The following is a 13,309-nucleotide window of genomic DNA, read 5'->3' as shown; positions in this document are numbered from 1 at the left end:
ATACTTCATCTATAGCCAATATAAGAATGAAGCATAATTAAAATATAAATTTGTAAGTATACATCATTGCTTAGAACATTAAGTTTATTTCTTTGAAATGTTCTTAAAATATTATAAGATACAAATTATTTAGGCAATATGTCTAAAGATACCATCTTTGAAACCTCTTTTTTCTTTCCTTTAACCTTTACTCAAAAGTTGTACTACCCGAGTTTCCAGAAGATGCTTATCCTGATGTTCCTGAAATGGACCCAATTAAAGAGAAGATTAAATCCTTCAGCTACATCTGGAAATACCTGGAAATGGCAATTGTTGAGTCTTTCGTTCAAGTTTTCAACTTGGAGATTGCTGACAAAACTCCGGAGCAACTACTTCAAAAAGTAGTTGAGACTATGGAAAGTAAGGGTTGCAGTCCTAACATTGACTCTCAAGAGCAGATAATATTATTAAAAGCACTGTGAAAGCTTAAAGGCTTTCTTGATGGCCCATTAAGTAAAACATTCAACATATCCAGGTATGATGTTTAAAATATTTAACAACTCTCATAGCACAGGCACCCAGCAATCAGAACAGCCACGGAGCACAAACAGCACTGGCCAAACTGGCCAGTCATCACTCAAAGAATTTGTAAAGGCTGATTTGCAGACACATCTAAACAAAGACATCATTATTATGATTACTTTTCCTAATCTTTGACTATGGTAATAAGCTAATATCATTTTATTGTAAAAATATCTTCCCAAATATTTCTTCTTCTTCTTTTTTTTTTTATTACAGAACCTTTCCAGTATGCTGGGTGGGAGTTAAATATAGATGATTATGATGAAGAAACAGAAGACTATCAGGCTGAAGCGGAAGTCGATGAGGATTTAGAAGAGGAGGAAGAGGAAGAGGAAGAAGTAAGAGTCTTCTATTACTGCTTCTTCACATGGGTCACCTCATTGAAAGTGGACATATCCAGGGTCGTAACTAGCACTCTTAGATGTCAAGAAAACAAGCAGGCATCCTCCATTTTATAAATACACATTTTCAACACACTTTGCCTCCACCCCAGCTTCCCTTGATTCTTGACATGCCAGAGCTGTTTAGATAGTATGTTACACCCATGAAAAAAAAGAAAAGGAAATCTTTTAAATTTCTTTTCATGGAAAAATCTATAGGTATTAGAGACAGGAATATTTTATAAATTTAACAGAAGTGGGTGTTTTATGTAAAATACAGCCATGGTATCTTTGAGGGGCTGCTTATGTGATAATAATGAGTAGTATCTTCAAACAGGAATAACGTGTTTTAGGTGCCAATCTACTCCCTTAGCACCAGAATTTTGATAAACATTCTTAATTGATAGCTACCTAATCCAGTCATCTATCAATAATAAAATAGAAAGTGATTCTTCTCATTTTGGGCTTTATCAATGAACAAAATAATGTATTAAGTTAGATAAGCATAACAGTTGTAATTGACTTAAACCCAGATATATGTGTATCAAACAACAAATGTTATGTAGTGTGATTCTGGTAACAACTTTCATTTCTTTATCACTGAGAAACTGCTGAGACCTTCAGTAAGGGTGACTAACAGCTGTGGGTTTTGCCCTATATTCAGATTCTCTTATTTCAATCATCCTTCTGCCATTCTTCTGTGTCCTGTTCTGATCTACAAGAGAATGGTCTCGTGCTTATATCTGCAGACAATTCCCAGGCTGTCTGTAATATTGCAAACTTATATTTGTAAGTATGGTCTTCATTGATAATATAGTGTCTTTTCTTGCCTTCCACTCTTCCTAATTTACTACGAGTCAGTTTTACCTGCTGTATTAGTGTCCTAAGGCTGCCATAACAAAGTACCACAAACTAGAAGGCTTACAATAACAGCATTTAATTCTCTCATGACTCTCAAAGCCAGAATTCTGAAATCAAGGTGTCAGTAGGGCCATTCTTCCTCCAAAGGCTCTAGGGAAAATCTCTCCTTCCCTGGCTCCAGATAGTCCCTGGCTTGTAGCCACTTAACTCCAATCTCTGCCTCTGTCTGAACATGGCCTTCTTCTCTTCTGTATCTTCTCCTTCTCTTACAAGAACACTTGTCATTGAGTTTAAGGACCACCCAGATAAATGAATGGTGATATATCATCTTGAGATCCTTAATTACATCTACAAAGATGCTTTTTGCAAATAAGGAAGATATGGCTGCCAGAAATTCTGGAAGCCCATCTTCAGAAATTTTTATCTAGGAAGAAAAAGAGCCCTCTATCTTTACATTCACTTGTAAAAATAACGAGAAAGAACTTTCTTTCTCCCAGCCCAGTCAGTTGTCCTGACTAAACACAGTAACTAGAAGACTTAGTATGTATTGAACCAACCTCAGCCATATGCCCACCCAATGACTATGAGTTGGAGTGTTACTGTGATTGTCTGGTCCACTTGAGCTCCTTGGAATATGAAAGAAGCAGTTTCTCATGAGAAGAGGGAGAAAGATTATGTTTCTAGAAAAGGGGAAGAAAGGTGCTATACAGACAAAAGCAAAAGGTAATATGCTACATCATAAGAAAAATTCTAAGAAAGTGATTCTAAAATGTATACTAAAGTGTATACTAAAATGTTAACAGTCTTTCTGGGCAAGATGGAGTAAAAAAGTGTAGTGATTCTAAAGTGTATACTAAAATGTTAACAGTCTTTCTGGGCAAGATGGAGTAAAAAAGATCAGGTTTACTGTCCTGCCCCAAAACACTGAAAAGCAAGATGAAGTATATGAAACAGTTTCCAAGACATTGACAAGAGGCAGTGAAGCACAGTGGGCTCAGAGAGATGGGATGCAAATGAGGTGCACCCTATGACTTCCCCAGCTTACTGTCTATAAGGTCATGTCCCTTGCCTAGGCCATGGTTCAGGGAAGGAGGACCCAGGCAGAGCCTGACCAACTCCTTGATAGGAGGAGACAGAGCAGAGAATCCCAGGGGACCAAATTAGCTAGAGTTCACAGAGAAGAGACCAGAGAGGAGAGAAGTGTGTAGAGAAAGAACTCCAGAGAACTGTAGAGCAGAGTACTGATCAGTTTTGCATGTAAGAATACTGTTCAGGGCCAGGAGAAGTACTACCTGATGAGATTAGAGGGACAGTGCTTGGATCTCACACAGGCCAGAAACAATGCCTGTCCCCACTAACTGGACTGAAAAAACCTCATAATTTACAGGGCATTGGGTAGAGTACTAAAAAGGGTCTAGCCTCAGGAATGGAGATAATTAAACCTGGAATATTATGCAGCAAAAAAATATAAATAAATAAAAGAGCTGCTGATACATACATGCAACAACTTGGATGAATCTCAAAATAATTAGAAGCCAGGCAAAGAAGAAGCCAGGCAAAAGAAAAAATATACTGTATGATTACATTTGTATAAAATTCTAGAAAAAAACCAAACTAATTATAGTGACAGAGAGCAGAGCATTGGTTGCACAGGGGTTGGTTAGGTGGGAGACAAATAAGGTCAGGAAGGAGGAATTACAAAGAGGCATGAGCAAACTGTGGTATTGACGAATGTGTTCATTATCTTGACTGTGGTGATGGTTTCACAGATGAAAACACATGTCAAAACTTATCAAATTATATACTTTAAATATGTACTATGTTTTAATGTCAATTATACTTCAGTCAGGCTGTTAAAAGTGTTAATGGTAGTTATTATCACCATTATCTTTGAGTGATAGACGTACAAGTAATGTTTATTTTTTTAATTAATTAATCCTTGCCTCTCCTCCACCTCTTTTTCTTTGTCCATCCGTAATACGTATCACTGGTTAGGTCTGTTAGATCTATCCTCCAAATATCTTATCTTTTTCCTCATATTTTCTAACTCTTTATATTTCATTCATATACTTAAAAATATGTCTTTCTAATCTTCTGATACAGACATTAATTGTGGTCTTCTAGAGTAGTATATTAGTTTCCTGTGTGTACATATTTTATTAATTTCAGGTGTTTATATTTTTTAAATTTCAAGTGTTTATACTTTCAAGAAGTATTATCCTTCTAGGGTCAATTTTTTTTGTTTTATTGCATTGTGATCAGACACCGTCATCTGTTAGATTTTCTTTCTAAATGCAAATGAGTTAAATAAGAAATTAAAAATGCAACTACAGACTATTTAAAAAGTAATGATAAGTAAAAGATCATATATAAAAGCTTTGTTGCATAGCAAAAGTAGAAATTAGAGTTACCAGACTAAAAATTTTAATTTCAGATAAATGAATAATTTTTATGTAAGGTTCATGTTTATGTATGCTACATATTAGGAACTTATTTTTTATCTGACATTGAAATATAACTGGAGAGCCTGCATTTTTATTTGCTAAGTCTAGCAACCATACTTTAAGTCTATTTATTAAAAAACAAGAAAGACTGGGAAAGTTAATTAAGCATTCAACTCAAGAACCTAGGGAAAAAAGCACAACAAAATCAAGCAAAAGAAAGTCAAAAGCAGAAGATTAAAGGCAAAAATTAATGAAATAGGAAAACAAAACCAAATAAAAATAATAGACCTAATTTCAAAAAATGAAAAGTTGGTTCACTAACAAGAGCAATAAAATAGACAAACTTCTGACAAGTTGAAGAAGCAAATAACATTTGAAACAAAAATGTACTGGGATGTAATCAGATAAAAAAAGAGGGTTGTTTTAAATTACAGGAATTTTATGCTAATACATTTCAAAGTCAAGATGAAAAGGATTTTCAAAATATGAATTGCTAAAATTTGCCTAGGAACAAAGCAAGATAAAAACTGAACAAATAAAAGTAATAGAGGAGAGTTTTAGGGTCATTTCTAATATACCTTCATTGATTAGATAATTTCTATGTTATTTAAACTCTTCCACATCATCGAAATATATTAGTACTTCCCAGGTCATTATGAAGCTTGCATAATCCTAATATACAAAAACTGAATAAGAGTGTTGTAAGATAAGAGTCATGGGGATGCAAAGTATAGCGTAGGGAATATATTTAATAATACTGTAATAACTATGTATGTTGTCAGCTGGGTACTAGATTTATCAGGATGATCACTTTGTAAGTTATATAAATGTCTAATCATGTGAAACTAATATAATAGTTGTACACTTGAAACTAATATAATAGTGTATGTCAACTGTAATTGAAAAAATCAATCGTAATTTTAAAAATTTTAAAAAGAGTGGTGCAAGAAAAGTGGAGATTAGTCTCATTTCCACACCTTTAAAGAAAGTTGTTCATTATATCTTGTTTTGGGGAAAAGAAAATAACCGTGTAAAATATTAGTCCATTGGTATTTTTAAAAATAACGTATTTGTTCCTAAATATGAATCTATTTTCGTATGTATATTAGTAGGATATACTTAGGGAAAAGGGTCTGGAAAGATACACATCAAATCATGAAGAGTGTTAGTGTAGTATTGGAAGGGAAAAGGTGAGAGGAAATTTTCATTCTTTATGCATTGTGATGTGTTTTGAATACTTTTATAATAAGCATGTATTTTATGATAGAAAATTATTTTTTTAAATGTACTTCCACTGCTTTAAATAAATTGCAAGAATTCTTAAAAGCTTTACACATAGGTTCTTTATTTTTCACAAATGAAAATATAGTACACATTTCAGGTAGAATAGAATAAAATATTTCCATATTTTTTGATTACATATCCACTTAGTAGGAAACAAAGTAAATCCTGAAGCATCTTCTATCTCATTTCAGTGGGTAAGAAGTTGTGACTCTGACTCAGCTTTTACTTCTTGGGAATAGTATTATTTTAGAAACTGACCCTGCACCTGCACATTCTGGGGTTTTTCATTACAACTATGTCTGTAGAAGGCTGAGAACACCTTGATTCTGAGGGCTGCTTTATTTTCTTTATGAAAATAGAAGAATATAAATTTCTTTATTTTCTTTATGAAGAACTGGCCTTTACAAATTGTTATAAAAGTGTATTGTTATGGGTTAAATATTATTCGAGACATTTTTTAAAAATTCTTTCTTTAGTATTGCATCAAAATACTTTTAAAAATATTCCCCAAATGTTAAATAATATTTCTAGAATGAAGAAAGAATAAAAGAGAAGAAAAGGCATCTGGGAGATACAAAGCACTTTTGTCCCGTGGTTCTCAAAGAAAACTTCATCTTACAACCAGGCAACACAGACGAAGCAGCTAAATATCGAGAAAAGATCTACTACTTTTCAAGTCCTGAAGCTAAAGAAAAATTTTTGGAGCATCCTCAGGAGTACGTGGCTCATACAGAACCATTAAAGGTGAAAACCATATTCTCATCCTTATGATTTCTCTGCTCCTGCGTACTTTTTTAGGGACTTAGTACATCCATATTTTACTTAATAGTGAAGTCCCCTGTCAGGTATAATAATATAGTGAAAATATCTAAGTTTCAAGAACAACTTTTTGGAATATAACCTAAAATAATTATCTCTTTTGATTTCTATAGTAATGCCTGTGTCAAACCAACACTTAGTATCTCTCTCATTAGCTGAAATGAAAAGACACAGCTAAATTTATTGCTTATAAATTTATTGTATTTATTTTATTCCTTAACTAGCTGTGCTGGTTAGTGTCTCTGAGCGGAGTGGTCTATTGACCCTAAGATGGGATTCAGGGGTTGGTGGCCCTTTAGTAGGTTGACATCATCTGAGGACATATGATTGCTCAGGTGAGACTGCTGTTGATCTAGTCCACACTCGGAGGCGTGATTATAGGGGCAAGTCCATGCCTGATTTTTTGATTCTCAAGAGCCAGGGCTGACACTGATTCAAAAGATTGCAAAAGAATGTTTCCTGAGGCTTTGTCTTTGGTCAATTAACTGTTTTAAAACTCATTTGAGTAGCTATAGAACGACCAATCTTTTTCTAAGTTTGTGGGAACGTTTTTTTATCCTTACTTGTTGATCATCATTGAAACAGTTTTCTACCTTCTTTAAAAAATATTCATTACAGCCAGACATAAAAGAACAAATACTATATGATTTGACTTATACAAGGTAACTAAAATAGTGGTTGCCAGGATCTGGGAGGAGGGGAGAAGTTTGTTGTTTAATGGATACAGAATTCTAGTTTGAGCTGATGAAAAAGTTATGGAGAGAGATAGTGGTGATGGTTGTATAACATTGCAAATGCACTTAATGTCACTGAATTGTACACTTAAAAATGGTTAAAATCTCTTCAAGTTTTTTCGTTATGTGTATTTTACCACAATTGCAATATTTTATTTATTTTTTAAACAAAGCACACACATAACGCACCAGCTTTAGACAGTCTGTATTTTAATTTTTTACTTTCTCATCCTCTTGCACATGAGTATATATTCTTTCTAGTGTATGTAATATTTTGTAATCTTTTTTCATTAAACAATATCATAGAAAGTTGATGTATTTCTGCATAGATCTTACAAATGCTTGATCATTTTAACATATTGCATTAGTATAAGTAATCATTAGACTTTCTTACCATGCTAAAAAAAGGATTTTTCTATTCTATTTTAGTTAAAACTTAAAAAAAAAACTAAACTAATTTTATCAAATGTGGCACATGATAACAAGATGATCTTATGATTGTTGATGTTCTCTTGGGACTATCGCTGATGTAATGGATCATGTTCATTGATCTCCTAATGTCGAAACATCCTTGAGTTTGTGAAGTGACCATTATCTTAGGAGGAGTAGTTATTAGCTTTATTTTTTTTCCAAATTACTCAAAATTTCCTTTCTTTCACTTTCCCTTACCTCATCTCTCCTTACCCGCTCCCCATGGCAGGCTCCTCCATTAAGGATATGCCTTCTAGGCCCCCATGGCTCTGGCAAAACTATCTGTGGAAGACAATTGGCAGAAAAATTGGGCATTTTTCACATTCAGTTTGAAGAATTTCTTCAAGAAAAACTAATGCTCAAAACTGAAAAGAAAATTGGACCTGAATTTGAGGAAGATGCTGAGGAAGAACAACTTATAAAACAAGAACTTGAAGAGCTTGCAATTCAGGCTAATGTCACGATTGAGAAAGAAATTACAAAGAAGCTGGTAGTAATATTAATACTCTCTTTGCAGATAGTTGTGTTTACTGGTATTACTTTCAGAAAGTAGACTATAAGCAATATAAAACTCTGTATAATAAAGTTTGTAAGAAGGAGAAAAAAATTAACCCGTAAGAGTCATTTAAAAGTCATTCCCCCCATACCCCCATATGTTAAATACAGATCTTACTGCTCATCCAGAATATAAATTACTGTTTTACATGTCTCCAATAAAAAACAGAAAAGCTTTCCCTGATAAAACCGTTGTATAGAATTTATTTGAGACTATGCTACTTGATATGTCTGACCTAGACTATAAGGTTTTCTATTAATGTGGTCTCTGTTTTTTTTTTGTTTGTTTGTTTGTTTTTATTTTAATCACATAGCGTGAAAATCTGCCCCAGTGCCAATGGAGATCTCAAAATATTAATTTTTCATGATGCCTCGTGGGAAAGTTTGTATGTTTTAGGTAGTTTCTGTCTGGGATTGTAAAGAAAAAGTTCTTAATTCTAACTCACTTTTAACCATTTCAGATATAGCTAGACTCTTTTCTCAAATGATCCCCTGTAAATAGACCCAGGTACAGTTCGTATTTCAGATGACTGCCTGGCTAGCCTGTCTTTTAATCAGTATCTAGGCTGAATAATTATAAGACAGAGGACAAAAATAAGTTAAGCCTTACAAGTGTGTGATATGGATAGAACAAGGTTTTAGCAAAAAGTGATGAGGCAGATAGCCTGAGGCCCTGTATGAAAATAGGTTATGTTAATCACTAGTAACTCCTCTTAGCTATAGTAGATATAATTTAATATTTAAAACCATATTAAAAATTGGTTTCAAGAAAAGAACTCAAATTTTAAAAAGTTTACAAACAACGGTATAAAAAAAAATGACCTGAGAAAAATGGGTCTTATCTTAATCAATTATATAATATTGTTTATTACTATAGAGTTTCAAATTTTGTTTTGTTTTGTTTTCTGATTTTTGTTTTTAGCCTTCAGAAGTACAATTTACAGAAGAAGAAGAAGCAATCAGATTAAATATAATGGAAAACGAGCCATTGCCTCCAGAAATTCTTGAAGCAATTCTTTCTGAGTGGTGGTTTAAGGAACCAATACGGTATCTTAATTTATATAGAATTTTACATTTATTGACTTTTTTTTTGCTATATTCTCAAAAGTTAAAAATGTAATCCAACATAAATTTAAGAATTTTCTCCATTTTTTAAAAATATAAACCAGTGATTCTATACATTAAAAACATCTGGGGAATTATTATTTTAAAATACTGATGCCAGGGACTCCTAACCAAAAAAAAATGAATCAAATCTTTGTAGGAGTGTGAGGTTGGGACCCAGTCATCGGTATTTTCAAGAGCTTTCAAGGTGATTCTAATGTGTAGTTTCAGTTGACAACCCATGTTCTAAACCTCTGCACACTAATGCCGGGCTGGACTCTTTTCATTGTCAACTTTTAATAATTACAGTTAAGACTACTTAATAGCTACCCATTTATCAAAAGCTAGAACCAAAACTGACCCCAGACAGGACTAATGTAAGAATCTCCAGATCACCAGAGTTTGAAACTTGACTTTGTTTTTCTAATCAAAATCTCTTGGCTTGGTATCCACCAGAAGAAAGTGAAATGATATTTATAGTACTAATAGCAAACTCTTATATAGAACTTAATATGTGCCAAGTACTGTTCTATATTTTATTCATATTAATTTACTCAATCTTTACTACTACCCTATGGGGTAGAAACTTTTGTTATCTCATTTTGGAGATAAGGAAACTATATCATAGAGAATTAAAGTAATTGGCCAGTCCCAGTGCTCCTCTGGACACTCTTTCACTTAGTCTCTGATCCAAATGAGTGGGATTATTAGTCATCAACTTTAATTTCCTATTCCCTAAATTAAATCAATAGTCATAGTAAATGTAAGTAGGTTGCCTGCAACAACAGTGATCAGTTCTTTATCAGTTTAACTCTTGACATCACACCATACTTTAAAAAAAAAAAAAGCATATGAGTCGAAAAATTGAAAGTAAAAAGTGACAGTAAAAGCCTAAATAAAATAGCTGAATATTATGCAACCATTATAATGTATTATAATGAAGAATTTGTAATAGCATAAGAAATGTTATCATATAATGTTAAGTTAGAAAGGAAGATACAAAGTCATTTATAATATGATAGATGAATACATGAAGAACAAACTGGAAAGAAACAAAACGAAATGTCAATAACCTCTGGAATATGAGATTATAGGCAATTCATGCTTTTCTGTATTTTCCACCTTTTTTATAGTGATATTTGTTGTTTTTATAATCAAAAAACTCAACACATTTTTTAAAAGGTTTTTGCACTAGTCCTGGAAAGATATGATATGGGCCTGAAGTAAAATGTAATGTTAGAAATGGAAATGTGGGTACAGAAGAGAGCATGCCAGGACTTAGCTATTATATTTGAGAACAAAAAGGGAATTGAGGGAATAGTCCAAACATCTCTGAAGTCTACCACTTGAATACTAGTGAGTTAGAATGAAGAGCAGTGTGGGAGGATAACAGTGAGTATGGTTTTTGACAGTGTGATGCATATATAATTCCTGAAGGGCGCTCACATGGAGAAACTAAGCAGCTTTTTGAGAATTCTGAGTCGAAGCTCAGAACAGAAGTTGGATGTAGAGGTAAAAATTTAGAAGTCATTAACAAAGAAGTGACAGCTGGAACAGTAGGAATGAAATTGTTCCTCACAGAAAAGACCATGTTGAAAATATCTCTGAAGAAAAGGATACATATTGTATGGTTAATGTATGGACATTTGCCCATTTAACAAGATAAAAAACATTTTTAAATGCCAATCAAGGCCAAAACTGTCAAATGTTCATGAAAGTCTGGTTCATATTAAGAAGAAAACATACGTTTAAATATAAATATGTAAACAAATCAAATTTCATATAAACCGGATAAACTCTCATTCAAAAGGAACCAATGTTGACTTTCTCAACCAAGGAAAGCCAAGTTCTCAAAGCCTGATCATTTTATAGGTACTCCATAATGAGAACGTGTTAACATTCTGGTTATTTTCATGATTCTTAAAGTTTCATCACCTGAACAAGTTTGATCGTCGTATTTGAATAGAATCATCTTATACATATGAGCCAGAATACATCCACTAATAATTGTCATTATTTATAAGGACACCCGGGGAAGTGGGTATGAATTGTTTCATGAAAGGAAGTATCAATAAAAGAAAAACTGCTAAAAGTTGGATTCCTACTGAAGGAGGGCTGACCAAACTCACCTTTATATAGAGAGTAACACTTTCATTAAGCTGGGCATTCCTCCCAGGCAGAGAACTTATTTTCTCTTAATTTTTCATCATTAAGACTATTTACAATTAAAGAAAACTTACCTATACTACAAATATAAGTATAAAGTATTATAATTTTAATTTAATTCAATACATTTGAGAGAAGACACATCATGTTTATGCACGTAGAAATATTAAATGAAATAAAAGATACTATAGTAAACTTTTAAAATTATTCATTGCACATCTTTTATAAAGTTGAGATTTACCAATACTTTTTCATTTTTTATTTTATTTTATTTTATTTTATTTTATTTTATTTTATTTTATTTTATTTTATTTTATTTTATTTTAGCCAAGGCAACCCTTAGTTGACCTCACAGATTGCAAGGAACTTGTCAGCTTACAATTCCTTGTTTTTTATTTTTTACGCCAACAGTACCTTGTCTTCTTAGGTGGTCTCCCATCCAAGTACTAACCAGGCCCAACCCTGCTTAGCTTCCAAGATCAGATGGGATTGGGCTTGTTCAGGGTGGCATGACTGTAGACTTACCTTTTCATTTTTAAATCAATATTCATAATGTAATATTTTAAGCAAATAAAGTAAATTATGTAATTTCCACCAAGTTCCACAGGTTTTATATTAGATGGTTTCCCACGGTATCCCGAAGAGGTCCAGTTTCTGGGGGAACATGGATTTTTCCCAGATGCTGCTGTTTTTATACAAGTTGATGATCAAGATGTTTCTGATCGTCTCCTGCCTCCCCAAATTGAAAAGTGGAAACTGAAACAAAAGAAGAAGTTTGAAAGGAAAAAACTCATTAAAGAAATGAAAGCAAAAATCAAGGTATGTATCCAGTAAATAAGTATGAGAGTAAATTTGTTCAGCATATATTCAACTTATAAAGCAATCTTTACAAAAATGTATTTTCTGATTTTAATACCATAGTCAATATAAAAACACTTTTCTACAAATATTAAGAGTGTTTGTAATTAAAGAGTTAAGAATTATTTGAGGTGTATGTGATTATCAACATGTCAATTCTTCTCTCTCCAAGGCAAATAATAAAGGTAATGGTAGCACCAAAGACCAGACACAAGAGCATAGTGGAAGAGGCAGCAGGTTGAACGGGCCTTGAAACACAAAGAATTAAAAATTTCAGTGACTTTTTTAGTAGCTACTGGAATTATGACACCATCCATGAAGGCCACATAGGGCTATTAGTGAAACAGATTTAGATATTAGTTTAGAACATTTTTTCTAAAACTGTAATATGAATATTCCATAAAATGTTCAAAAGCGTCATAGGGAACCCAACAGTTCTACTGTCAGGAATCTATCTAACAGAATTGAAAATGTGTCCACAAAAAAACTTGTATATGAATGTTCATAACAATGTTATTCATAATAGACAAAAAGTAGAAACAATCCAATGCCCATTAGCTGATGAATGGATGAACTAAATATGGTGAATATGCAGACAGAACGTCTTCCTGGGTTCTGGCCCAAGATGGAGACATATGAGCCTCCTGAACTCACCTTGTCCCATGGATACACTGAATCTACAGCTACACACAAAGCAATTCTCTCTGAAGGAAACCCAGAAACTAGCTGAGTGAGTTGGTACCTTTTACTCCTACACATTGGGCAAACAAGAAAATACCTATATCACCCATATCAAAACAGCTGCTGCCTGAAGATCCAGCTTCTCATCAGCCTGTGCTGACTGCATTCCCCCCTTTGGGACCCTGAGGGATCATAGCACACCTCAGCTACTAGGGGCCTCAAAGAACAAAGAAGATAGCTTGGACAATTACAAAGATTTGAGAGACAGCCAAGAACTCGGGCCAAGCTGATCTATACAAGGCCACTGTCTTATGACTGGGAGAGGTGTCTGTCTTATCTAATGTACAGAAACCAACACAGAGAGTCAAAGAAAATGAAGAAACAAACAAAA

The 13,309-nt window shown here is 33.3% G+C and overlaps 1 protein-coding gene and 1 pseudogene across 7 annotated transcripts in view; one reads left to right on the top strand and one right to left on the bottom strand.

Annotated features, from left to right (window-relative positions):
* The window catches only part of AK9 (adenylate kinase 9), a 100,834-nt gene that overhangs the window by 58,844 nt on the left and 28,681 nt on the right, over nt 1–13,309 (top strand). For 5 of the 7 annotated variants that reach the window (XM_039870223.1, XM_039870204.1, XM_039870239.1 and 2 more), the window contains 6 exons: nt 196–399; nt 778–899; nt 6,062–6,274; nt 7,784–8,044; nt 9,032–9,156; nt 11,979–12,198. In XM_039870223.1, coding sequence (XP_039726157.1) covers nt 196–399; nt 778–899; nt 6,062–6,274; nt 7,784–8,044; nt 9,032–9,156; nt 11,979–12,198 — 1,145 coding nt within the window. The remainder of the gene's footprint in view (nt 1–195; nt 400–777; nt 900–6,061; nt 6,275–7,783; nt 8,045–9,031; nt 9,157–11,978; nt 12,199–13,309) is intronic. The other 2 variants (XM_039870231.1, XM_039870215.1) reach the window with 1 other exon arrangement.
* On the bottom strand, nt 11,782–11,900 carry LOC120610639 (uncharacterized; annotated as a pseudogene).

This window comes from Pteropus medius, unplaced genomic scaffold (assembly GCF_902729225.1).
Source record: "Pteropus medius unplaced genomic scaffold, Ma_sr-lr_union100, whole genome shotgun sequence".
Lineage (NCBI taxonomy): Eukaryota > Metazoa > Chordata > Mammalia > Chiroptera > Pteropodidae > Pteropus > Pteropus medius.
The sequence above is the reverse complement of the archived record's forward strand: the minus strand, read 5'-3'. Positions and strand labels throughout refer to the sequence as shown.